This window comes from Pelodiscus sinensis, chromosome 15 (genome assembly GCF_052426305.1).
Source record: "Pelodiscus sinensis isolate ZL-2025 chromosome 15, ASM5242630v1, whole genome shotgun sequence".
Taxonomy (NCBI): domain Eukaryota; kingdom Metazoa; phylum Chordata; order Testudines; family Trionychidae; genus Pelodiscus; species Pelodiscus sinensis.
The window spans coordinates 34590086-34615042 of NC_143066.1; the positions used below are offsets into that span (position 1 = coordinate 34590086).

A 24957-nucleotide genomic window follows, 5' to 3' on the forward strand; every position below is an offset into this window, starting at 1 on the left:
GCTGGTTCCAAATTGCCTCCCAGAGCCTGCTTTTCTTCTGATTCTACCATCTTTGGTAGTGATTAATCTTCTGTTACCAGCATGGTCACAAACTCCACTCAGAGTCCTCAAAGGTACAAAGACGCATTTCCAAATGGTACCTATATAAAACATGGAGACCTGCGTGAAGGGTTAGAATCTAGAAGAAACATGTACAAGCAAAGCAGGGACAGAGGAGAAACAAGGAAATGTAGAGGGAAAATCTAATGACCATCTTAATTCTAGTTTAAGAAGTATGGAGAATAATCAAGCAGAATTAGTAATACTAGTGAATAATCACAGTTATGACATAATTGATCTCTCAGAAACTTGGTGGGATAATTCATAAGGGCGATGTCTTGGTAAGTGTCTGTTGTGGACTATCTAACCAGGAAGAAGAGGTGGATGACGTTTTTTTTTGTTTGGTTTTTGTTTTTGTTTTTTAAACAGCTAACAAAAAAATCCAAACAAAAGGACTTGGTCGTGATGAGGGGACTTCAGGTACCTAGACATCTATTGGAAAAATAACACAGCAGGACACAGACTTATTGCTGAGCTCCATTAATGTTTCACCTAGCAATGTGTGTGCCTGCTCTCTCTCTTACACACCCTACCCACCCCATTAAGGGGTTTTCAGTGTTCAACCACTTGGCCACTGTAAGGTGGTTCAAAGGTTTCTTTATTCTCTTCCCTCCTGTCACACAACTAATTCTATTATGGGACCTTATCTCAGTCCTCAGTGCAGTGAGACACCCCCCCCCCCCATCTGTACCTATAGTGAATTGTTTCCTCTTTTATTTGTTCCTTAATATCTTGTTCTTGATAGCTAGCACCTCAGCCAGGAGGATAGGATACATTTGTCTTAAAGGCTGATTTACCATACACGGTGTCTCAGCGAGATAAGTGGCATGATGTCTACACCCTTGCTTTGTTCTTACAGTGCCTTGAGAATTCCATGTTAATCAGGAGTTTCACCCACTGGCAATTTACCCCAACCCTCAGTCTTCAAGAAGAAAAAAAAAGCACCCAGACACTGGACCTAAGAACTCTCACCTTTTACCTAGAAAAGGGACTAAGCCTTTTAGGGACTTGCACAGGCTTTTCGCCTCAGTGGCAGAATGAATGAAAGGACAACTGATTTCTACACAAAGGTTGTCTAACTGGATTTCGGGCTACTTCTCTTATGACGTCTTGGGGGTTGCCCCCTCAGATGGTGACTTCTCATTCCACCAGGGTCTCACCCTATCTCGGGCAACCATCTGGTCTTTGGTACACACATTTTTGCCAGGACTGTGCTCTCTTGCGTGCCTCCAGAGCTGATGTAGCATTCAGTAATGCTATTCTATAGCCCTTACTGAATCCACTTCCTTGTCATCATCCTCATTAAATGCTAGAGAATCTCCTGATGTGGAGCACCGATAGGGTCACTTCTTGAAGAGAATGAGGGTATGTCTATACGACAGGTTTTTTTAGAAAAGCGGTCGTTTTTCTGAAAAAAAACTTCAGTTATGTCCAGACTGCAATCGTGTTCTTCCGGAAAAAAATCCAAATAACAGAGGAGTTTTTCCAACATTAGTAAACCTCATTCTATGAGGAAGACGCCTTCTTTCGAAAGAAGAGGAAAGAGGGAAAAACATAGGTGCCCTGGTGGCCACTCCGTCCATAGTAATCACAGCTGAAATGCAAGATAGTGTCCATTCAATGTGGACGCTATCTTTTGAAAAAGCAGATCGCTTTTTTAATGCGCTTTCGCACTGTGGACACTCTTTCGGAAGAAGTTTTTCTGGAAGACCTCTTTTGGAAATGCTTCTTCCAAAAGAAGCCTGCAGTCTAGACATAGCCTGAGAGCTCTTGTACGTTTTTCTGTGGTTCTTTGTCATGTGTGTTCTGTGGGTGTTCCACTACTGGCTCTCTTTCCCCTCTGCCTCAGAGTCAGTAATTGTACAATGTGGTGGTATATTTGCCTCTTGCTCGTATACTCTGGTACTAGAGCACAAGATGCAAGAGGCCTAGGCACAGACCCATGGATGCAGCTGAGAAAAATTTCTGCTCAGTATTGCACAAGTGTGCATGCTTCAAGATGTGGAGCACCCATAGGGGGACACATCTTGAAAAACTCCAGTTACTGTCCAAGGTAAGTAACTCCTTCTGTATTCTTTTTCTGGATTCTTACTTTGGTATCTTGAGATTTGGATTCTGGCTCTGTGTTGTTCAATGAACTTTTGTGATAAGAGTGATATGAAGTAATTCATATACCCTGACCTATAGTATAGACCAAGACTTGAAACAGTTTTTGAGAAAGAGTCTTAAAGTCACTAGCCTTGACTGCCTTTCCACAATAACTTAAATAACAAACACCGAGAAACCATGTGGTGCTTGTGGTCATGAGACTCCTCACTGTTTTTGCAGTTAGACTAACATGGCTACCAGGGCTGAGACTTAAACAACAAACAGTTCTTCAGATTGGACCATGTGAAGCTAGTTACCTGAAATAATTTTCAAAGTGTCCCCTTATACTTTCAGGTGATGACAACCTTTACTGTGGCTGTTTTCTATTTCCTGTCCTTTCTCTTCATCCTCCTCTGTAGACCCAACTAAAGGAATCGAGCATCATTCTTATTTGATTTATTGAGGGTAGTACTTTAGAATATCATTTCCCACCTCCCTTTCCACATCATTATATAGGTCTTCAGTGGCATTAGAATAATGGGAAACATAATGACCTAGCAAGAAATGGGTCTTAAGCAGGCAGATTGCATGGTACTTAAGATATCGATAGGGTCTTGCTTGGTACCAAGGCATGAGAATGCAGTTTTAGTTCTAAAAGTAGTAGTAAACCTGCACTTCATTATTTTTTAATTTTTCTTTCAGCCCTGCACCTCCTTCCCTTGGAAAAGTTGAGAGTAGGTGGAACTTTTTTTTAAAAGACTGTCATTTCTGTAAAAACAAATTCTGAGCAATTGCCAAAAAAAAAAAAGAAAAAGAAAAAAGCCTTGTTATAAAAGCCCAAGGAAAATGAGAAGCTAGCTTTGTGCTTTCTTGTTAGTGCAGGCCTATGCCATGGTGTTTTTATTTATTTCCTGTTGTAAAGCATACTGTTTCTGCCTTGCCTTTTTGGAAGGCAGATGTTCAGAAACTTCTTACTAAAGAATGATGTGTAGTGGCTCAGAAGCTTCCTAGCCACTGAGTCCAGCTGGCTGGTGCAGAGGCTGTATTTGTTTTGTTTTAACTAATTTTATAGCAACACTTTAATTTAAACTGCACTTTCTGCATTAAATGACAATCCAAGTACAATGTCCATAAATGAAGCCAAACACTGTAATCTACTAATTTGTTTTCAGTGTGTGGTATTATGTAATCAGGCAGCTTAGTAGAAAGGAAGATTTGGAAATAATACGGTGGATGTAAAATGGAGCTAAAACTGAAGTGTTCAGCCTTTGTTGAAGCAAATATCTATATTCAGCTGAAGGTTTTGGCACAATAGACTTATTTACCACTATTCTATCTTCCACTCCTCATAAATACTGGAGACTAGTGCAGGAGAATTAATATTGTCTAATAGCTTAGCACATATCTTGTCAGATCTCCACAATTGTGTGCATCACTTATGGCCTAATTTTCAGAGGTGCTAAGGGTCTGCAGTTTTCATTGAACTTAGTATACATTGTAGATACTGGGAATCTCTGAAAATCCAGCCATCTGCATTTCAGGCTTGACTGGGCCATCTGCGTGAACATTGAAAAAATAACCAAAAACCAAACCTGAAGTTGAGAGAGAATTTGGGTATATTACAGAGCTTACAGGGCATGATGTATCTAAGTTGTAAGCTAGCCTTCCTCTTGCCACATTGATTGTTCCCTAAATATGACATGCGCTCTCTTCCTCTTCTCCACTGCCCTCTATACTTCTGTAAAAAAAAGAGTATTTTTTTTCTCTGTTCTTCCACTCCCACATCAGACCCTCTTCATAGCCAAGAGGCAGCGTTACTCTGCAGCTTTCCCTACCTTCTTATTACACTTCCCTGCGGCTTGGGATATCCATGTTGTTGTTTTTTTACCTCTCCGTTTTTCATCTTCTCTACTGGATAGGTACTGTCCTTTGCATCAGATCCATCTTCTCTAGTGGATGGGTACTGTCCTTTGCCGCAGCTCCTCACAGGTTTCCTAAGTGATAGTCCAGTGAACCTGATTTATTGTCAGTTCTACTGCCACCCACAGGAATCTGGGTAGTATCAGAAAGATTGACATGGTCATGGTGTGTGTGTGCATTCTATGGCATAAGAAAACAGCAGAGGCATTAGTACAAGAGCCAGCACTATTGTTGCAACTTAGGTCCTGTTTGGAAGGCTATCTTCACAGCCTTACGGAAGCTTTAATTTTTACAAAAAAATTAGGATCTGAAGTTGACCGCAATAGATGTTTCCTGCTTTGCTGGAGTGAGGTGAAAATTTTAAGACACTCATACTCTCTCTCACGCTCTGGTCTGGTACTCATTGTAGATGTTGCTTGGGCTTCCTGGTGAAATGAAGACTTGAGCCTACTCTGGACTAGAGGTCTTGAAAAAATACATTACTGTGTAATTGTAGTTTTTACATAAATATCAAAATACAGATTTAGGGCCTGACTGTCCACTCGGTTCACTTATAATTTATTAAACATCAGGCAGATATGTGCTTGATCAGTATTGAAGTAAACTATGGGGAGATCCCACTTCTACGATGACCTTGGGTCTCTGCTCTCCTGGCTTTTAAGGATTCAGCTATATGGTTGAGGAGACACTTACTTTCTCTAGGTAAGTTAAACATGCCACTTAAAGTTTTCTCTCTTTTTAGGGGATTGGAAGAATATGATGCAGGTGTGCAGTCAGTGAAATGGCAGAAGGGAATGCAATCTTCTGAATCAGTAGTTAAATCCAGTGTCAGTCCATTCTTTCTTCCCCCACATTATTCAAAAGTGGATTAGGATACTGTGACATAGAAGGGATTATATTGATTCCTATGGTCCTGTACTGTTCTGCTGTAACCCTGTGTGTGTGCCTCGGTTTTCCTGGGCACTGCACTGGTACGTGACTGGGGATTAGAATGTTGGGTGTGGCTCTGACTGACGGGGAGGCTGTTCAAGGCTGCCCCATTTTAGTACGCACACAACAGTAGCTCAGGCTGTCTTGTAACCTGAGCCTAGGTGGAAGATTCTATAGGTGACACACTTTGACGCTGGACAACGGAGGAGGCAGGGCTGTCTGCAGAGTTGGGACTGGCTGCGGAGTGTGTCTGCTCGGCTGGCTGAGAATGCAGGGAGTGGGCCCAGAGCACTGGCCCTGGGTCCCCCTCTCTCCAAGTTGTATTGTACTGACTGCTTCTGGTTCTTATGTTAACCAGTCTGTGCTACACAGTGTCCCTGTCAGTGAAAAAACCTTCTGTTCTAATTGCTGGCTGAGACACATCTGACTGCAGATGGGGATGCAGGGGCCGGTGATTCCCCCACACTCCGTGACCGATACCAAGAGCCTTTGGCCTAAACTTTGAAAAGTGACAAAACTATGGAATGCCTTGCTTCAGAAAGTCAGCGAGGACAATACATTAAAATTTTTTAAAAGAATCGGCTATATATATGGATGTCAAGGCTAGGATGTCAACGTATAGTCAACTACACGACTAACTGATAAATTTATGCATCTTGATTAATGTTGTTGACTACACGCACTCCTCCCTATCCTCCGCACGCCGCCCCTCTCCTCCCCTCCCACCCCTTTAGTGCCTCGGTGTCAGTAGCAGTGAGCGGGGGAGCTAATACGGGAAGCTGGCTCTGGAAAGCCACCTGCCCCTCCCCCCCTTGCTGCCTCCCACAGAGGCAGTGGAGGGGGAGAAGGGGGACTCCTGCCTCCCACCTCCACTACTGCCTCTATTAGAGGCAGCAAGGGAGAGTGGCAGGGAGGTCAGTGTTGTCGAGCAGCATTACCAATACTTCTACTGCTTACTGAGTAGAAGACATTTAGGGGTAAACTAGAGCTAAATAGCAGCATAGAACACAGAACCAGGAGTGGTGGCTGTAAACAAACTGTATGGTACCACAGGAAAGTTGGCCACACCCATGATAAGTGGGCATCAGGCTAACTAAAATCATACCAGACCACGAATGTTGCCAGACCAGTGAGAGATTTCTGGACTAGAGAGGTTCAACTTGTACATATTTAAATTTTAAGCTAGAACTTTTGTTACCTTTTGGTGTGGTGGAATTAAGTAAATTTTGCAGTTTTCCAAAACAGAAAAATATGGAAGCTGTCTGGGTTCTTGTATATTTTATTATTGTTTGGGGCTCTTTTGATAGCAGGGGGTAAATAACTTTCTAATTCAAGATTTAATATTTTTTCCTGATACATTCTCTTTGAAATGCAAGCTCTCCAGAACAAATAAATGTTTTAATGTGCATCATCAAGTGTTACGCTATTGCAGTAGAAGTTAATGTTTTAAGATATTGAAATATGAACTGCTTTTTTGGGGAACAAACATCTTCCTTCCTCCTCTTCCAACTTAATCAGGTGTTCTTCATCAGTTGTGTGCCCTTAGTGATTATTTTAAATGAGGAAAAAGTTAAGGTTTGTCATTAGAAAATTAGCCTGTCCTACACAATCAGTTGAGTTTTTTAGGAAACTTTTCATCTTTCTTAGAGACATTGACTTTGAGATTGGTGCCCATAGTTGACTTGTAGTTCTGAAGGGATTAGGATATCAGTCTGCCTTGATCTTTTATCCTTGAGAGAGGGGCACTGATATTTCCATAGATCTGAGGATTTTAGGATCATGAGTTTCAATTTTTCAAGGCTACAAAGATGAAGGGCCTCTCACTGTACCCTAGTGAAGTGAATTAATCTTGTATTGTACAAGGCTACAGAGGGTCTCTGTCAAAGCATCCTCCGCTCTTAGCTTACTGCAGGCCGCTTGAGAATTCGCTTTCACTCTTCGATTAGCCAGGCAATAGCTATGTGGTCATGTTTTAATTTTCCAGGCAAGCATAGGTGCTTCCTCAGATGCTGTTTTAGGCTAAAGTATTACTAATGGCCTAAGACAGTAGTACCTTAACATCTTGCCTGTCGTGGACCTACTTGTTTGAGAAATGGGATAGGAAACCACTTTTTTACCCTGGCTTTTATTGATGTTTAGTTGTGTGAGTGTTCCTCCTGTTGAGGTGTTTTAGCAGGTTTTATGCCCCCTCCTTTGGGGTCCTGTATTTTATTTTATATATATTTATTTATTTATTGTGTTTTAAAACATTTTGTAAGCCACCTTGAATATTTTAAATAGAGAGGCAGGATAAAAATATTTTAAATAAATAAATAATCAAAACCCTTTAGTTTTAGTCCAGGGAGCCGTAGTATAAAATGCAAATATTTATCGCAATCTGTAAGCTGTATTTTTGTGAAAAGCTTGTCCAGCTGTTATATCAGGATGGTTTCCTGTGGTGAAGACTGTCTACCTATACATTCATTGTCCACAGTTCTGTTAGTTTACTTTATATTTCAGGTTGGTGCTAATGAAGTATCTGTTGGGAGACAAAGTAGGAGCAGTCCATAATGGTAAAACCTCTTGTGGAAATACAGCTTTCATGAAGGATTTTTTTCTCCTCTCCCCCCTTCCACTGTTTAAGAGATTCTTTGAGGGATGGGGGAGGAGGGAATATCTTTTCTAATATTTTTTTCCAGTCTCTTACAGCATACATGCCAACATCATTTTATGTTCATGGTTGTCACCAGCATAACTGATGTCTACAGCTGTTGGTATAGTTCTAGGATTGGGGTTAATTTTTGCATCCTCTGGCAGCTTGCTCTGTAGCAGTAAATGCAGGGGAAGGAGGGAAAAGGCAGCAGTCCCTAGAAACTCTTCAAAAATCTCGATAGCTATATGCAGCTTTTTTGAAAACACACGCAGGAGATTCTCCATCAGAATAACACTTTATAGGTAGGCCATACATTGGTTCCAGCCTATTTGAAACAGTGTTATTTTTAATGAAACAAACTATGAATAGGAAGAGTCTGTCGCTCATTTTCTCCTCTGTTCTCTTTTTCCCTCTCCTCTGCCCCTTTTATTTTATTTTGCTGAGTGTATTTGTCTCATAAATAAATCATGCCATGGAGAATATGTACTGTAGCAGTTCCCATCAGCCTTTCGTACTAGCAGAATTGCATTGACTTTGATGTGGACTAATTAAGTTCACATTTTCTATGGGCAGCTTAGAGTGGTTAAAGAAAATAGAGCTGAAATATCTATGCTTGTCTAAATGAGGCTCTCAAAGATTAGTAGAGCTTTGATCTCGATACCCCTAAGATTCTTTTTCTGGAAAAATACTGCCTAGAATATTCTTATCAAAGTAGCATGGTAGATTTTCCCAAGAGCATACCTATTTTCATATGAAGAATCAAATTCCTGTCTTTTACTGTGCACAAAGCATCTCTGCAACATGGGCTAAGCTGAATAGTACTACCTAATGTTGTGCAGAGTGATGTCTACTTACCTTGCCTACTGAATTATTTCTCAAGTCACGTGGTCCACAATTAGATCAATACATTACCTAATAGGACATTTGAAAACATTTTCATGATTTGCTGACACAGGGGAATGGTGAGGTAAAGTAATAGATTTTGTACTAGATCTTAGAACACACTACTGCGGTATTGGCAATTGTCTTGTACTCATGTGAAACTGGCTACTGCAGTGGTGCATTGCAGGAAATAGATAAAATCAACACAGAATATATACGTGCCTCATTATATATTCTGTAAACTTGGTTTTGAAGGGAAAGACTTGTACTTGAAATTAAGTATCAGTGCATCTTTCTATGAGAGAATATTTCCCATCTTTTCTTATGTAAAGATAATTTTTCCTTCAATATAAAAAGATGTGTAATTTCCCCTAAACAGTACCATTTATTGAAATGGACGCTTTCAAAGCACCATGGACTCTTATCCATCCTTCTGAGAATAGATAACAAGTTATGGACACCTGTACACAGTTGTGTATAGTTTAAGTTCCTGGTGCACTGAATGAGGCCATTTGCCATAAAAGAGCTAAATGTGAAATTTGAGCTTTCTCATTCAGCTTTAAGATCACTGATTGCTGTCTGTAGTAAAGGTATGTCTCATGTTGTTACTGCTGAAAATCATATTTCTTTGACGCCCTCCTCACCCCATGTGGCTGGATTTTAATTGCTTCATAATATTACCTGGACTTTATATTTCATCTGTGTAGTTTTTATATTTAGTCTGTGTAGCTGTGCTGGTGTAGTGTAGACACTATAGCAACCAATGGGGCTTCCCCACCACAGTAGTAAATCCATCCTTTTCAGTAAGTATACGTGTACATGAAGTGATGATTCAGTCAACCTAACTGTGTTGCACAGGCCTTGATGTTTTTCACAGTTGGAGCAATATAGCTAATTAAGCCTAGGTTTTAGATGTAGACCAAGCCTATACATGCACTCAAGTCCTAGGATCCTTTTCTTCTCCTCTCCACCCATCCCCAGTACTAGCTGAGGCATAAGGCTTGGAATCCTTGAGCTGCCAGATTGAACCAGAGCATCCTTGCTTCCATGCCTAAAACTTGTTTGAGGAGCCTTCTCTTGCTACTTTCCACTTGTGCTCCAAAACTTCTCTACCCTGTTGATGGAAGATAGTAGGCCCTATGGCTGTATGGTGATTTGGATGGAGTAAGGGACAGAATAATATAGAGACAGTCCATGACAGTAAATGCTGGATATATTTGTTACGGTAGAGAACAGGAAAAATAAGAGTGAAGAGATAGAGGAAAGAAAAGCAAGAAGAGAGTTCGAAGGGTGTTGTGCGTGGGAGGAAGAAAGTGTAAATATTAAAATAAAAAGGAACGATTATTATACATTTTAGGTAAAGCATATAGTGACTCCTTTTTAAATCTGCACGAACACTTCCATTTGAGGGGATCATTTTCAGCTGCTTACAACTATCATAGTTCAGGGCAACTGCACTGTAGTCTCCTTTATTGTACAGCCAAGGCACCTCTAAGGCTTCCAGCACTGCTGTCCATCACTTCTCTGGGTGGAGACATACATGTCTCTCCCTTCTATTAGGGGTATCTACAGACTGAATGATCCCCTGCCTTCACTGTGTTGTTCCCAGCAAAAGGCTACTTTGAAGGCCTCTCTTGCCTGCTCTTGAGAGAAATTAATAACAAAGTAATTGTCAATACGGCCCTTTCTGTGTGAGCATATTTAGTCTTAAGGTAAAAGCTTTATGGAGGCTACACGCTAAAAATAAAAGAACTGACACATAGGCCTTACCAGGGATCATCCCAATTCTGATTTGGGGTTTGGCACATGAATTAGGCCTCTATATCCCACAAAGGATATAGAGGTCACAAGTTCATAAGTTTCAGCTCAGAACTAGCATGCTCATGAAACATTTAGTTCCCCCCTTTATACAGTTTGGAGGTCTTTGAACTGGAGCATTCAGGAGGAGGTAGGTAATCAGTAGACAGCCAGGGTACAGCTACACAGGAATAAAATACCTGTGGCACAGCTGCAGCTGGCCTGGGTCAGATGATGTGGGCTTGCTGGGCTTGGGCTGCAGGGCTAAAAATCACAGTAGAGATGCCTAGTCCTGTCTGAGCTCTGGGACGCTTCCCTTGTATAGTCCCAGAACTTGGGCTTTAACCTGAACTCATGCATCTACACAGCAATTTCTTTTCTAGCCCCAGCGTCTGAGCTGTCCTGGTCCAGCTATGTTTTTTTTTTTTTTTAAAAATCTCTCTATAGACATAACCTCAGTTTCTCCGCAGAGTGTAGTTTCAAAGAATGGATTTCAAGTAGATTGCTTGCATTTCTCTCAGCCCCAAGTATTGCTTAGGAATCTCCATGTGTATTGTTCCAAAAAGTCCTTTGAAGTTCCTAATATCTCCCAGAGATTGCATTAGTTTTCTCTTTCCTGCTTGCGTAGTTCCGTACCGTCCCATGATGGTACATAAAGACACGCATTTTAAAAATAATAAACTTATAAGATATTAAACTTTCTTTATTTCAGTAAGGTTTGTCCTGCATTTTGTAGGACATTATTATATCTGGCACAAATAACTGTAGAAGTGTTTTGTCTTTCAAGGTGAAATTTCTCCAAGTGTATTCTTCATAGGACCAAATTGTTTAGCAAAGTTTTGCCACTGTCAAGAGGGTTGAGGGATGGACAGAACTTTTCTCCAGTAGATTTTTTTTTTTAAATATTGCAGCAAATTCATCTAGTCAGGCCACAATATGTTGGCAACACTATTTTTCAGTCAGGAGCTGTTGTAAATTACAGAGGTTTATCGGTCTATAATGTCAATCTTTGGTGCTTCAACTGTCTCAGTACTTTCATAATCAACAAGCAATATGTTCACTTTAAATGTTCAAACTGGGCAGTCATCTAGGACTTCCTAGTGAAATTTAAGAAAATTAACTCTGTTATATTGTAACCTGACTTTAACCTTAAATTAAGAAACATTACCTTTCCATATTTAGTTTTGTAAATTCAGGATCCAGTATGAGAGTAAACTGAGAGTGAACTAAGTATAATCTGATGTAAAGTGTAATGAACTGTATCAGGTGTGCTAGAGATACTGTTTTCTTCAGGAAGGTGGAATTACTATATAAATACTGTTTTGTGTGAGCCAAATGTACCCACAAATCTACCATAGTTTTACTTTTCTTAGTTTTTGTAGATGGTTTGTTTTTAAATCACGCAGTAGAATTTTTTCAACTCTCTACCCAACTGCATGTCTAACCGAAAATAAAAATAATCGGGAAAGATTTGGGAGAGAGGAGGTGGTAAGTCTGTTTTTCAGAGCTATTTGCAGCTAGCAAGCATTTGGCTAACACTTCCTGGATAGAAAGGGAGCAGTCAGCCTCTGAAATAAGACTGGAGAATATCAATATTTCTAAATCTTCATCCAGACAGTCCGTCTCTCCATTCTCAACCCAGAACTTTTAAACCGTACATTGCCTTAAGAAACCTCCACCTCATTCCCCTAAAAGATGAAAGCAAAAGAGCAGATAAATTTGGACACTGAAATTCTTCCGTATTTTCAGTTCTACAGTCTAAACAGAAAGCCAAACAAGATAGAATCCAAAGCTTCCGATATTGGAGTCTTCTCTCTAAATCCAAATCCTGTCCAGCAAAAGGACAAGTCCATCTGTAGAAAGCAATCTCTCTCTTGTAAGGACATATGGTATTGGTATACATTGAATGATAACTAACAGTTCCTTCTAGTCCACAAAAATTGGAAACGCTATCCCATTTATTTTTATCCCACATAAAATCCACTTATGCAGACAATAAGAAAATGATTAACACAGTGTTGAGAAACTTTGTCAAAATGTGCACAGATCAGCCATGCTCAGGTGTGCCTTTCTCCATTATAGAAACTGAAATGGCTAAATGAGGGTATAGTTAGAGACATAGGCATGGGCAGTGCCAGCTGCAAGTTAAATAAACTAGAAATCTGGCTGTATGATTGAAGGCCAAATTGGGCAAACTTACCCATAGAAATCAAGCCATATGTTTCCACCTCAAATTTTAAACTATACAGGCAGTCCCCGGGTTACGTACAAGATAGGGACTGTAGGTTTGTTCTTAAGTTGAATTTGTATGCAAGTCGGAACTGGTACATATTGTAGGGGAAACTCTAGCCAAACATTTCTCCAGAGCTCAGTTTTATTCTCCCACACCTCACTTCCCTCAGTCCTTTATTCTCAAGCTGAGGTGTTTGCTGAGAAAAGCCGCTCCGAGTCTCCCTGGTCTGCTGGGAGGGGCGCTAGCTTCACGTCTCCCTGGTCTGCTGGGGGGAAGCAGCTAGTGTGGGGTTGCCTCACCCCGTTTGTAAGTAGGGATCCGATGTAAGTCGGATCCGTGTAACCCGGGGACTGCCTGTATATTGTTTCCTTGTAAATCACACACAACTTTAATAGTTTATTTTTCATCCCATATTAGAATTTGCGCATTTGTTTGCCTTATGAATCAGATCTAGATCTTTTTATATGTGGAAAGTGTCTCTTCTCAATATTTACAAATGTGTAATGTGATCAAAATATATGGAGTGTGTCTTCCAAATTTAGACTATTATAAGGAGCTTGTTGGTTTTAATTGTAAATAATTGTTGCACTCTAGAAATAATAGGAACTATATGGCACAAGGAAGCAGTGTTGAAACATTCACTTGGTTATAATTTTGGATGTTAAGAGAAATTGCTTTAAAAGGGGATCCCAAATGATAGTTGGGGCAAATAATTAAATATTATGCATTCCAACCCCCCCTCTCTGGGAGTAGGCAGCCCCGGCTCTCCCCGTGACTGCTGAGGAGGGTCAGGCCAAAGAATGACAGCCCTGGCTCTCTCCCTCCAGCCACCGTGAGGTTCGGCTGGGCTGGCCGAGGGTCTGGCTTGCCCGGCTATCTCCCTCCGGTTGCCTGGGGGGTTGGGCCAGGCTCAGGCTGCAGCTGGCCCAGCTCTCTTCCTCCGGCCACCTGGAAGGGTTGGACCAGGCTGAGGCTCTTCTCCCTGCTGCCAAGGAGGGTCCGAGGTAGGGATGTTAATTTTCGATTAATCTGCTAATCGAGTAGTCAATGGAATTTCCATTGACTGCTCGATTAGTCAATAAGAGGTGAGGATGGGTGCTCGCTATCCCTGCTGCACCTCTGCCTTTTAAACGTAGTAAGAGTTGCTAGTGGCTCTTACTACATTTAAAAGGCAGAGGCCCATTCCTGCTACCCCTCCTCTGCCTTTGAAATGTAGCAATAGCCCCTGCTTCAGTCCCTGCCCATGCTGTTTCCTGCAGTGTCTCTGCCTCCTCTGCTACTTCTGCAGAGATGGTGCTGGGGGAACCTGCTTTTAAGCCAGCTCCCCCCCAGCACTGCCTCCCCACCCTCCCCCCATCCTGGCTTTCTGCCTCTGATAGAGGCAGCAAATGGGAGGGGGAGGAGTGACCCCTCTTCCCCTGGCTCTGATGCCACCCCAGCCCCGAGGATCCCCTTTCAGCTGCTCAGCCCTGGTTCTTTCCTCCTCCCCTCCCCCTTGCCACCACTGGAGTGGGGGACTGGGGCAAGGTCTCACCTGGCGTTTTCCCTGGTCGCCGGAGGGGGGGCCACTGAATGGCCTCACCAGGCCCTGTGCTCTCCCCCTGGCCAGCGGGGGGCGGGAGGAGCCACTCGGAGGCCTTGCTGGGCCCTGCACTCTCCTCCTGGCCACCGGGGGTGGGAGAGAGGCTGCAGCATGGCAGTGGAGCACAGGGGAAAGGGAAGGGAGGAGAGGAGGCAGGCGGGCCACAGAGTGATGTGGTGATGTCACTATTGTCCTGTAGGAAAAGGGTTTTTTTTAATAGAGAGACAAGCCTTGAAATAAACTTACAAAGCCTCTGATAAGAAAAAGATTAAGGAAATTTTTTTATATACCATCACCATCTTCTGGATGCTAGTGGAAGCAGCAGAGAAATTAAGACCGGTGAAATCTGAGGATCCGTGTTGCATGTGTGCTGTAGGAATCAGAGTATCCCCTTCCAATGAACTCTGAAACCAACAGACATAAACCAAGGTCTGTGCTCAAAATAGTGTTACTATATTTCAAGGTCCCCAAAAGAGGATGCTGCAGGGAGGAGGAGAAGCTGGAGTGGATATTCACTGGAGGTGTGGGGGAGTAGTGGTGCTCCCTGTCATGGTGGCAGAATTCACTCTGCAAGCCAGGATGCAGCAACAGCCCTCAGTTTCCTGACTGTGGGACCCTCTCACCAGGTTCTGAGAGATGGGGTCTGGGTGGGTGGGATCTGGGATCTGTGGCTGCAGGGGAATGGACCAATCAGCTGCTGATGCAGGAGAGAGACCAATCAGGGCTCTGTCTGAGCTACAGCATCTGCTTTGAAAAAAATGCCAGACCTGCCTGGACTGAGGACGGAAGCTCAAAAACGAGGCAGTGCCTGGGAAAACCCAAATGTATGGTAAACCTAGCTCAAAAGAATTGATAGAGCCCAACACAAGGAGCTGCAGAATCCTAAATGCAACTGATGCCTTGGCCAACCATGTACAAAGGTTTCTCTCCCATCCCAAGGTTAAGAGGAAAAGAAAAAGTGAGATCTCATCTCAAAGATTGTATGTGTCTTTCTGTTGTTTAACATAAATAACTATAGTTATCTTGATGAATCTACATTCCAATGAGACCTCAAGTAAGCATATCTTAGATTTTTGATCTCCTTCATAAGGCCAAGCAAATTGGCCTGAGAGAAATTGAACAGAATAGTTGTAATTGCTTTTAATATTATCTTTGGCTAGGCTGATCCAAAAGTGATACATTTAGAAGTAACTGCATTGTTCAAAATCTCGTAAAGACCAATGCACCCTTAAAAGTGTTATAAATATGTTAAGTACTAAAGAACTGAGAATCATTGATCATAAGTAAATGTCATAAAAATGCTAATTTGCATGGTTCTTTAATATATAACTGCAGAGCTTCAACTGTAATCTGTGATAATTGCAGGACAGTTTTGCATGGCTAGCATAGACAATTGGTTGTCTACATCTGTGGTGATTGTATGTTAATGTGGTTCCCTTTGGTTAAGAATAAGCAGGTGTCCTGGTTTGAGAAGTACTGTTCAAATTAAAAGTTGACCTGAAAAGGTCCCAGCATTAAACTTCTCAGTTAAAGCTCCCTCACCTCAGGGTAACTAACCCAGATGAGGGATGTTAAATATCAGTTAATTCAATAGTCAATTAACCTCATGAATTCTTAACAGTTAGTCGACTGTTCTATAGTACCTGGGGGTGGGGCCAGAAGCCAGTGCTCTCTGGCCCCATTGCTGAGGAGTCCCTGCCACTCCATGCTGCTGCCCCAGTATCAGAGGCAGCCGCGTGAGGTGCCAGGCGAGAGCTGGTCTGCAAGGGGAGCCAGTTTTTTTTTTTTAAATAAAGCTCATCTCACGGACCAGCTGCCTGTTGCCCCTCACTGCTGCCTCTCATACACTTTAAATGCAGAGTCGCAGCGGGTGTACGTCCAGGACCCAGTGTGAGCCAGGACTGAGCTGGGCTGCTGGCCAGCCTGCTAAAAAATTTACTGGCAGGTGGGAGGGGAATGCATGTAGTCTATAGCATTAACCTATAAGCTTTTGCTAATCGGTTAATCAACTGCCCTATTACATCGCTAGTCATAATCTCTGACAAAACATGTGTTTTTCAAAAGGTGTTTGAAGCCATTTTGAATTGAAGAACTAGACTTGATCTAATCTTATCTGCTCTCAATTGATTGCTCTGGAAGACAGTTTAACAGATAGATTTTCAGTCTCTCACACTGTCCTGTTAGAAAATAACCCATGAGTTTGAGTAACCTAGCTAAATCTTTTGTCCAAAAACACAAGAATTCACGTGATCTGGATGTTTCACTTTGATCTTGAGTTTTGTGACACATTTTATACCAATGATCCTTAGTACTTTCAGAATTAATTCTTTATTTCAAGATAGCCCTTATTTCTAGGTCAACAGCAGATCTCTAGCTGTGGGTGGGAGAAAAGGAGTAGCCTGGACCAAACCAACGTATTCTGCCAAACTGCTTTAGTGGATGGTGGGTGAGCAAGGAAAAGCAGCTGTGAATGCAACCATTATAACAAACCAACTTCAGGTACAGAAATGAACAGGTACTTTCCATTTTAAGGACAATTTTTATTAATTTAATAAGTAGGACTGTACTAAATTTAGGGTCCATTTTGGTCAATTTCTCAGTCTTAGAATTTTAAACATTAAAATAATGAAATTTACAGCTATTTAAAGGTGAAATTTCCCGGTGTTTTAATGATAGAGGGACTGACCTAAAAAGGCATTGAGGAGGGTCGCAAGGTTATTGTATGAGGAGCTGCTGTACTGCTGCCCTTACTTCTCTGCTGCTGCACATGGCAGCACTGCCAGTTGGGCAGCTGGAGAGCAGTGGCTGCTGGTGGAAAGCCCAGCTGTGAAGGCGGCGCCGCCTTTGGCAGCAGCATACAAGTAAACCTGGCATGGTATGGTCTTGACATCTTTACTTCTGTGCTTCTGCCTGAAGAGCTAGGCCCTCAGGGTATGTCTACTCTAGCCTCCTAGTTCGAACTAGGGAGGCTAATGTAGGCATTTGAAGTTGCAAATTAAGCCCGGGATTTAAATATCCCAGGCTTTATTTGCATGTTCCCGTCCGGTTGTCATTTTTAAATTCCACTAGTCCGAAGTAACTGCCCGCGGCTACACGCAGCAGTGAAACAGTAATTCGAACTAAGTAAGTTCGAATTACTGTTTCACTGCCGCATGTAGCTGCGGGCAGTTACTTCGGACTAGTGGAATTTAAAAATGACAACCGGACGGGAACATGCAAATAAAGCCTGGGATATTTAAATCCCGGGCTTCATTTGCAACTTCAAATGCCTACATTAGCCTCCCTAGTTCGAACTAGGGGGCTAGAGTAGACATACCCTCAGTCAGCAGCCGCTATGCTCCATCTGCCCAGCTTTCAAGGTGGCAGTGTGAAAGTAAGAATTGCATGACATGATATCACCACTCTTACATCTGTGTTGCTGCTGATGGGGTACTGCCTTCAGAGTTGAGTGCCCAGCCAAGAGCTGTTGATCTCCAGCTACCTGGCTCTGAAAGCAGTGCAGAAGTAAGAGTGACAATACCACAATCCCTCTAAAATACCCTCATGACTCCCCTGCAACTCCCTTTTGGGTCAGAACCCCCCATTTGAGAAACAGTCTCCTCTGTGAAATCTGCGTAGAAGAGGGTAAAAGCACACAGCTTTCACAGGGGGTAAGGAGAAGGGGACACTAAGTTTCATGGTCCATGCTGCGTTTTTCATGTCCGTGAATTTGGTAGGCTCCTATTTAGGAGTGTTTCTGTGGTGTTCCTCTCCATGGTATTAGAACTGTGGTGTCCAGTTCTGAAGCAGTAACCACTAGAACTAGTAGAATAGTTCTCTCTTACAATGGCAAGCGGAACCTAGCCCAGCTGAGGTGCATTCTCTGTAGGGTGAAGTTTTGAGAGTCTGCAAGGGGAAGACAAGGAGTTGCCCAAGAAGATTGTACTTGAGCTTCTTTCATAGCATGATGGCTTTCAGTTTCCCTTTTTTCATTTTTCACTGTAGGCAGAATCATCAGTTTCACTGATCCCAGAATTTGGAATTTGTCCCAAAGTAGATGAACTGAACTCAGGAGAGCAAGCTATGCTGTGTAGGTGGCTGTAATGGTATATTTTAATTCATAATTAAATTGAGAAGTATGGTGTGACTTAACAAGGTAGGCGGTTTCATTTCTAACTATAAACTTAACAGCATTTCAGTGTCCTTGTGCACAACTGATTGGAGCCAGATGTTCTCTTTATAGGAAAGTTCTAAGAGCATTTTCCATCAGTCCCCATCCTGTCCTGATAAGCAGAAAGTTGACAAGTGTATTTATTATACATATGATGTATTGTCTCTGGTGTTACCATAGTGGGCAACAAACCTACCAGCAAAAAACAAATGATTAAATTTGCAGTAAAACTGAAATGGCTGAACTCCTTTGCTCCCTATTCCATTATTACATAGAAAAAGAAAAATCTAAATAAATATGTTCAATAAGCAAGTTTTGGAGGTATCTATATTTCACTGGACCATCTTAATATTATTTTGGAGACAAACTTGCTGTGTATTTTCTATGTGCATATGAAATACGCTGTTCTTAGAATGCAGCGCACACATGATCCTACGAGGACTGAATACAAAAATTAAATACTATATAAGGGGAAAATTCTTCCCCAAATGTATACATTCATTTAGCTGAGGAAGGGGACAGTGATTGATTACTAGCTTTTTCACAGGAAGCGAGCAAACAATGTTTTAAGGAGTTTAAAAAAGAAATGTTGAGGTATGAAAAATGTGTGTTGTCTCCCAGACATGCCCTGAGTCATGCTTATATTGGTAAGTGGTGAGATGCCAGGTCACACAATAGTTCAAGAATCAATTCTTTGTTAGAAAAATACCTCTGCTTTAAAAAAAAGAAAAAAAGTGGGTTTTGTTGTTTTTTAGGTCCTGGCTATATGCAATCCACCTATAAAATATAATCTGCCAGTTTAATGGTGAGGATAAGGGCTTTTGATATACCTGTTTTGGAGAAGTAGTACAATGAGTCTTGTGGAAAATGCAGATGCCGTGGTGATTGCTACTATGGCCAGAAACGTCACAAGGCAGATTTGACCTAGGTTCATTATTTTCTGACACCTAAGGAGTAATAAATCTTTCCTGTCTTAGTTTAATATTGGCTTTGTCCTCCTCTAAGGCTTTAACGCAAAAGAAGTTTCATCATTAGGATTTAGGCCCACATCTTGTGTGTGTAGAAAGGGCCAGTGATCTTTTGTATCACAGTCTTCTGTGAATATTTATGCATCTGTCATTTACGAAAGAGACACAGCAAAAAGGATCCAGCTTCATATGCCTCTTGCTGCCCCTTGTATACTTTCCTTACATAAGACACAAACAAGCATATTGATCATAGTATAGATGACTGTAACAAATTTAAAAAGTGCTTATAGATACTACAATCTAAATATTGCAAGGTTACTGAAAGTTATAAATAATAAATTGTGTAAACGAACCCAAAGCTTTTTATTTAAAATGTATATGCTAAATTAAATATGACTCTTACTGTTTGTTGAGGTGTAACTGTCTGTTGAGGAAGCATTTAATTTCTCCCATTAGGGTCCTGATCCAAGGTTCACTGAAGTCAATTGGGAATCTTTCTGTTACAGGCAGTCCCTGGGTTACGCGGATCCGACTTATGTCAGATCCGTATTTACGAACAGGGATTTTCTCGCCCCGGAGGACGCGGGCGGCAGGACCGCCCAGATGCACCGCAGTCCCGCCGCCCGCGTCCTCCGGGGCGAGAAAAGTTGCTCCGTGTCTCCCTGGTCTGCTAGGGGGCCCCCCTCCCCCCAGCAGACCAGAGAGACGCAGAGCAAAGCCGTGGAGGACCCAGGCGGCGGGACCGCGGCGCATCTGGGAGGTCCCCCTGCCCGGGTCCTCCGCGGCTTTGCTCCGCGTATCCCTGGTCTGCTGGGGGGGGGGCCGCAGCTAGTGCGTCCCCCCCCCCCCCCCCCAGCAGACCAGGCTTTTCTCAGGGTGCCTGTGGTAGAGCAGCTGGGGCGCTGCTGGTTGGTCACGCAGCGCCGCTCTCGGCGCTACTGGACCAACCCGGCAGCACCCCAAGCTGCTCTGCCCCAGGCATCCCCAAGTCAGCCGCTGCTGAAACTGACCAGCGGCTGACTACAGGAAGCCCGAGGCAGAGCAACTCTGCCTCAGGCTTCCTGTAGTCAGCCGCTGGTCAGTTTCAGCAGTGGCTGAATCTGGACGCCAGTTCCGACTTACATACAGATTCAACTTAAGAACAAACCTACAGTCCCTATCTTGTACGTAACCTGGGGACTGCCTGTAGGGTTCAGAGACCAGGTATATTTTCTTAGATTGATTCTGTTTTCCAGTAGCATGTTTTAATTTAAAAAAAAAAAAAACCTTGGTTTACGGTGCTCTTCATTTACACATGAGTGGCAGGACTAGGGATTCAGGAAATATGAATTCTCTATTCCTGTCTCCATGACAGATTTCCTGTGTGACCTGGGCAAGCTGCTTAACCTCTCTGTTGTTGGTGTTTTATATCTGGAAGATTGGCAATGGGTAGGGCTAGAGAGGATTGGAAACTTTACTTACTTCAGAAGGTGTTGAGGCTGAATTTACTTGTTTGTAGAGCTCTTTGATATTTTCAAATAGAAGATAGTAGAGAAACTATTTTTTTATTCTTTTGCAGAAGTAAAGCACCCATCCAAAGGCACTATGTGCTGTAGACCTACATTTAAAAAATCAAGTGCCAAATCCTGTTCCCTTCTTATCTCCCTCGCCCCCTTTATTCTGTGTTTTGTGTATATGAAGTGTGTTTGATTTGGGCGGTTTTGGGTGTGTGTGTTTTAAATGGGAGCAACAAATGTAGATTCCTGATTCTTCACAGTCTTCTGTGACATGCATCGCTGGTGGTGAATTATCACAAGACAGGAATTTTGGGCAGACCTTGCTAAAATATTGTCAGCACATTACTGTGACTCTTGGAATGGCTTTAAATGCTACCCCATGGACTTATGTTAAAAAGTGTTGCTTAAGATCAGGCTGCCCCTTGTTCTTGATAGTATTACTAATAATGTTGCTTGAGTCTGTAACTTAAGTAATGTGGGTTGTTTTTTCTTTGGTGGGGGGAATAAAAGGAAAATGTATGTGCTTTATTTAAATGGTTGTATTTTTCAAAAATGAAGGAGTAAATTTGACTCAAGATTTAGATACGGCTTCTTGGTAGACAATAGGGCAGGGAGTGGGATGTGGTGAGGTTCAGGGCAGGGGATGAGAGGTGTCAGAGTTGGGCCAGGACTGGATGGGGTGCTCAGGGCAGAGTGTGGGGGTGCAGGAGGGAGGACAGAGGTTGGGGGCTCATGGCAGGGTGTAGGGGTGCAGGATTGAGGGCAGGGAGCTGGGAGATGTGTAAGGGTGCAGCGTGGGGGGTCAGGTATGTGGTGTAGCTTAGGGTGGGGGGTTAGGAATCAGGTTGGGGGTAATAGGCCAAGGACGTGCACCTCAGGGCAGGGGGTTGTGAGGTTTGGGGGAGCTTACCAGGGCAACTCGTGGCAACGAAGTTGGCACTGCTTCAAGAGGGGAGGGCAGGTTACCTGGTGCCAGCGTCTCCTCCAGGAAGGCAGCAGTTTCTGGCCCCTCTGGTGTCTCCCCTGGAGGGGTAGGGGGTGATTTTTGGCCCCCACCATCTCCTTGGGGGGAGGTGGCCAGTAGTTCCCACCAATCCTGGGTGCAGGGAGGAACTGCCAGGCTATGCTTCCCTGGCTGCCACCCTGTGTCTCCTGGGTTTGAGAGGTAGGCAGTTATTTGTGGCCCCCTCACTGTCTATTGGGGATGAGTTGGGCTGTGAGGCCACAGTTTGCGGCCCCACCCTCCAGAATGTTCTGGGAATTAGGGAGCTGCCAGGCTGCAATTCATGGTCCCTCCCCCTGGCATATCCTGGGGATCAGGAGTGGAAGGCACTGAGCCTGTGGTTCATGGCCTCTTCTCTCACAGGTCTTGGGGGTACACGGGGCTGCACTTCCCAACCCTGGGGGATGATCCTAGGAGGGCTGCGGCAGAACTGCTGGCTGCCAGGGCTTTTCCACCCCCGTCTGGCACTGGCCATGTGGAGCCCTGTCCCCCTCAGTGGTCTCTGTGCAATATAGCTCTCTTATGTGTTCACTGCCCCCCGCGATCACTCTGCATATAGTTCTTCCTCTAGGAGGATATAGTTCTGTATCCATTTCTGTGTTAGGGAAAACATTCCCCGTCCAGACACTTTCCATTTTCCTGGCACAACCTTGTTTTAAGGTATGATAAGAGGAAGCTGCAGATTAAATATGATGGTTCTAGCTCCTACAGTTTAGGATGTGTTCTTGAACAAACACACATTTCAAAAATATATAGTTAGACCTATTTCCTCTCATTTTAATGAATCTGTTGAAAAATTGTTCACTAGTCACAGGAAATCTGAAGTCCTTGGGTGATTCCCAAGCCCAAATCTGAAAATAACTTTGACTTCTGGACACGCTTTGATTTATTAGTTTAGTATGGAAATAAAGGTGCAAGATTCCTTAAATCTCTGTTCCTGAAAACTTGTAAATAAAGGGTGTTACTATTTATTTTGACTTTGAGCTCAGTGAAAATTGAGGTTTTGAAGCTACTACTCAAACAGCCGGTAATATAGAGACTGATTTACAACAGCTAAGCTTTATTGTTGTCTGTCTTTTTTTATATAATTTTATTTTTATTATAAGCTCTGTCCACATGGACAGTGACAGAATTTTGCTATTCAGGTCTATTACATGGGACTGTAGTTAAATGACACACACTGTTTTCTATACCCAATTCATGCTGCTACTCACTGCATTTGAAACCCTTATTAAGACCAGAAAGAGATGGGCATGCAAAGGAATGTTGTCAATTCAGGACACTGTTAGCCTGGTGCATTAACTTTTTGCACCAGTGTTTTGATGATTTGCTATCCTTTATATGGTGAATTAATAACAAATGTCTGATGATTCAAGACACCAGGAAGTGTCAACAACCCCGTTCGTTTGTTGTGCGTGTCTTTTTCCTTTTACAGGCCACCCTGGCTATAAGTCCAAGATAAGTTCCAAAAAACGTGGACTTAAAGCAGAGAATTTTTTCCCCGCTGTGACTTTCATTTGCACAATTTTTTTTTTGCATGACTTAAGAGTGGGGAATGGGAGGATTTATAGCACATCAGTTCCTACAAGCGTCAATGACTTTAGTGCAGAACGGATGTATACTGGGATGACTTATAACGGGGACGCTGTGTACTCCTGTTGTGTGTTGCAATATTGAATGTAGAAAAGAGCATCCATTTAGAAATTGGCTTATTTGTTCTGCAATAATGAATGATTCATAAAGTGCCTTGAGATTACCAGTTTCCGTGTGTATGCAATACTCTGGTTTCATTGCTTAATATGTGTAATGCAGTGATTCCCAACCTGTGGTTAACAGACCCCTGGTGGTCTGCAATGGTACTGCGGTGGGCCCGAGCCTTACTTTTCTTCCCCCCGCCCCCCGCACAGAAAGGGGTTCATGAAATTTTAATAGATTGAAAAGGGGTCCGTATGCTTGAAAAGGTCAGGAACCACTGGTCTAGTGGGTTAGGTCTCTTTTGGAGGCTGAGCAGAATAGTTAACAGTAAGCTTTTAGTCTCACTGAATACTGAATTTCTCTCTCCAGAGTTTAACTTGACATATTAAAATGTCTTGTGATTTTTTTAAATTACCTCAATTATGCTAGATTAATTTACTATTTCATTATTCTACTTAATTTTAACCACATTAAATTTACTACACTCATTGTGTCTTGTATTTACAATACATTGAGTGCTAAAAGACTTCTCATGTACAATTTGCTAAGAAGTAAAATAGCCAGTTGCTAGTCTGATTCTGAGCTGTTGTCATGGAAACAATCTCTAAGGGATAGGTTGATCATATTTAGCTTTTGCAGACGAAGACCACTGTTTATACATCAGTATGACAGATTTGCAACACTTTTCTTTAGATATAAATAGGGCCCTACTAAATTCATGGTCCATTTTCATCAATTTCACTGTCATAAGATTCAAAAAATCGTAAATATACTTTTAGTTAATTAAAACTGAATTTATAGTTTTGTAACTTACGGGTCTGGACCCAAAGGTTATTGTAGGGAGGTTGTCATACTGCTACACTTGCTTCTTCTGGTGGCAGTGCTGCCATCAGAGCTAGGCAGCTGGAGAGCAGTGGCTGCTGGTCAGAAGCCCAGCTCTGTAAAAAGCAGTGCAGAAGTAAGGATGGCATGAGTTTTTCCCTTAAGATTTTCCATCCATGAGTGGAGTGAGTTTTGTCTTGTGCGCCAATATTGCGGTCATGGGGGCTTTTTCAGAGGTGTGCAACCATGACACCCACCAGTGGCACTACTCCTTGAGAGACTCCCCCAGGACCCAGAGAGTGGGAGGCTTGGGCAGTATCATGGGAAGCCAGAGAGGGGAAGCTGGCAGGGGGCTCAGAGACAGAGGGCTGGGGGGAAGAGGGGTACGGGATGGGGAAACAGGAATGCAAGGGGCCCCCGACCCCAGGAACAGTCACACCGCAGCTCCAGTTCCGGCAGAGTAGCCCTGGCTGCTGCTCTGGCTTAGAGGTAACTTAGTATATAACCAAGTCAGTGACAGAAAACATCTATAAGGATTAGTTCCTGATGATGAGCAATTGGGGAATACCTTAAGTAAACAAAGAATATCTTCCCTTCCGTCACAAGCACCCCCTTTCATGTGGTTCTTTCTAGTTTTGCAGGTTGGCTAAGAGGAAGCAA

The 24957-nt window shown here is 42.8% G+C and overlaps 1 protein-coding gene and 1 long non-coding RNA gene across 5 annotated transcripts in view; one reads left to right on the forward strand and one right to left on the reverse strand.

Annotated features, from left to right (window-relative positions):
* Nucleotides 1-24948, reverse strand: LOC142818631 (uncharacterized). The gene is made up of 3 exons (XR_012896195.2): nucleotides 24866-24948; nucleotides 24290-24413; nucleotides 1-140 (listed from the first exon to the last, which is right to left on the reverse strand). It is a non-coding gene; the product is annotated as an uncharacterized LOC142818631 (long non-coding RNA).
* USP22 (ubiquitin specific peptidase 22) overlaps nucleotides 1-24957 on the forward strand; it is a 205806-nt gene that overhangs the window by 54466 nt on the left and 126383 nt on the right. The window contains exon 3 of one of the 4 annotated variants that reach the window (XM_089769306.1): nucleotides 20338-20358. The exons of 2 other annotated variants lie outside the window; for them this stretch is intronic. In XM_089769306.1, the coding sequence (XP_089625432.1) occupies nucleotides 20338-20358 (21 nt within the window). Of the gene's footprint in view, nucleotides 1-18166; nucleotides 18233-20337; nucleotides 20359-24957 lie in introns of those variants that run through there. One more of the 4 variants, XM_014575259.4, reaches the window with a different exon arrangement.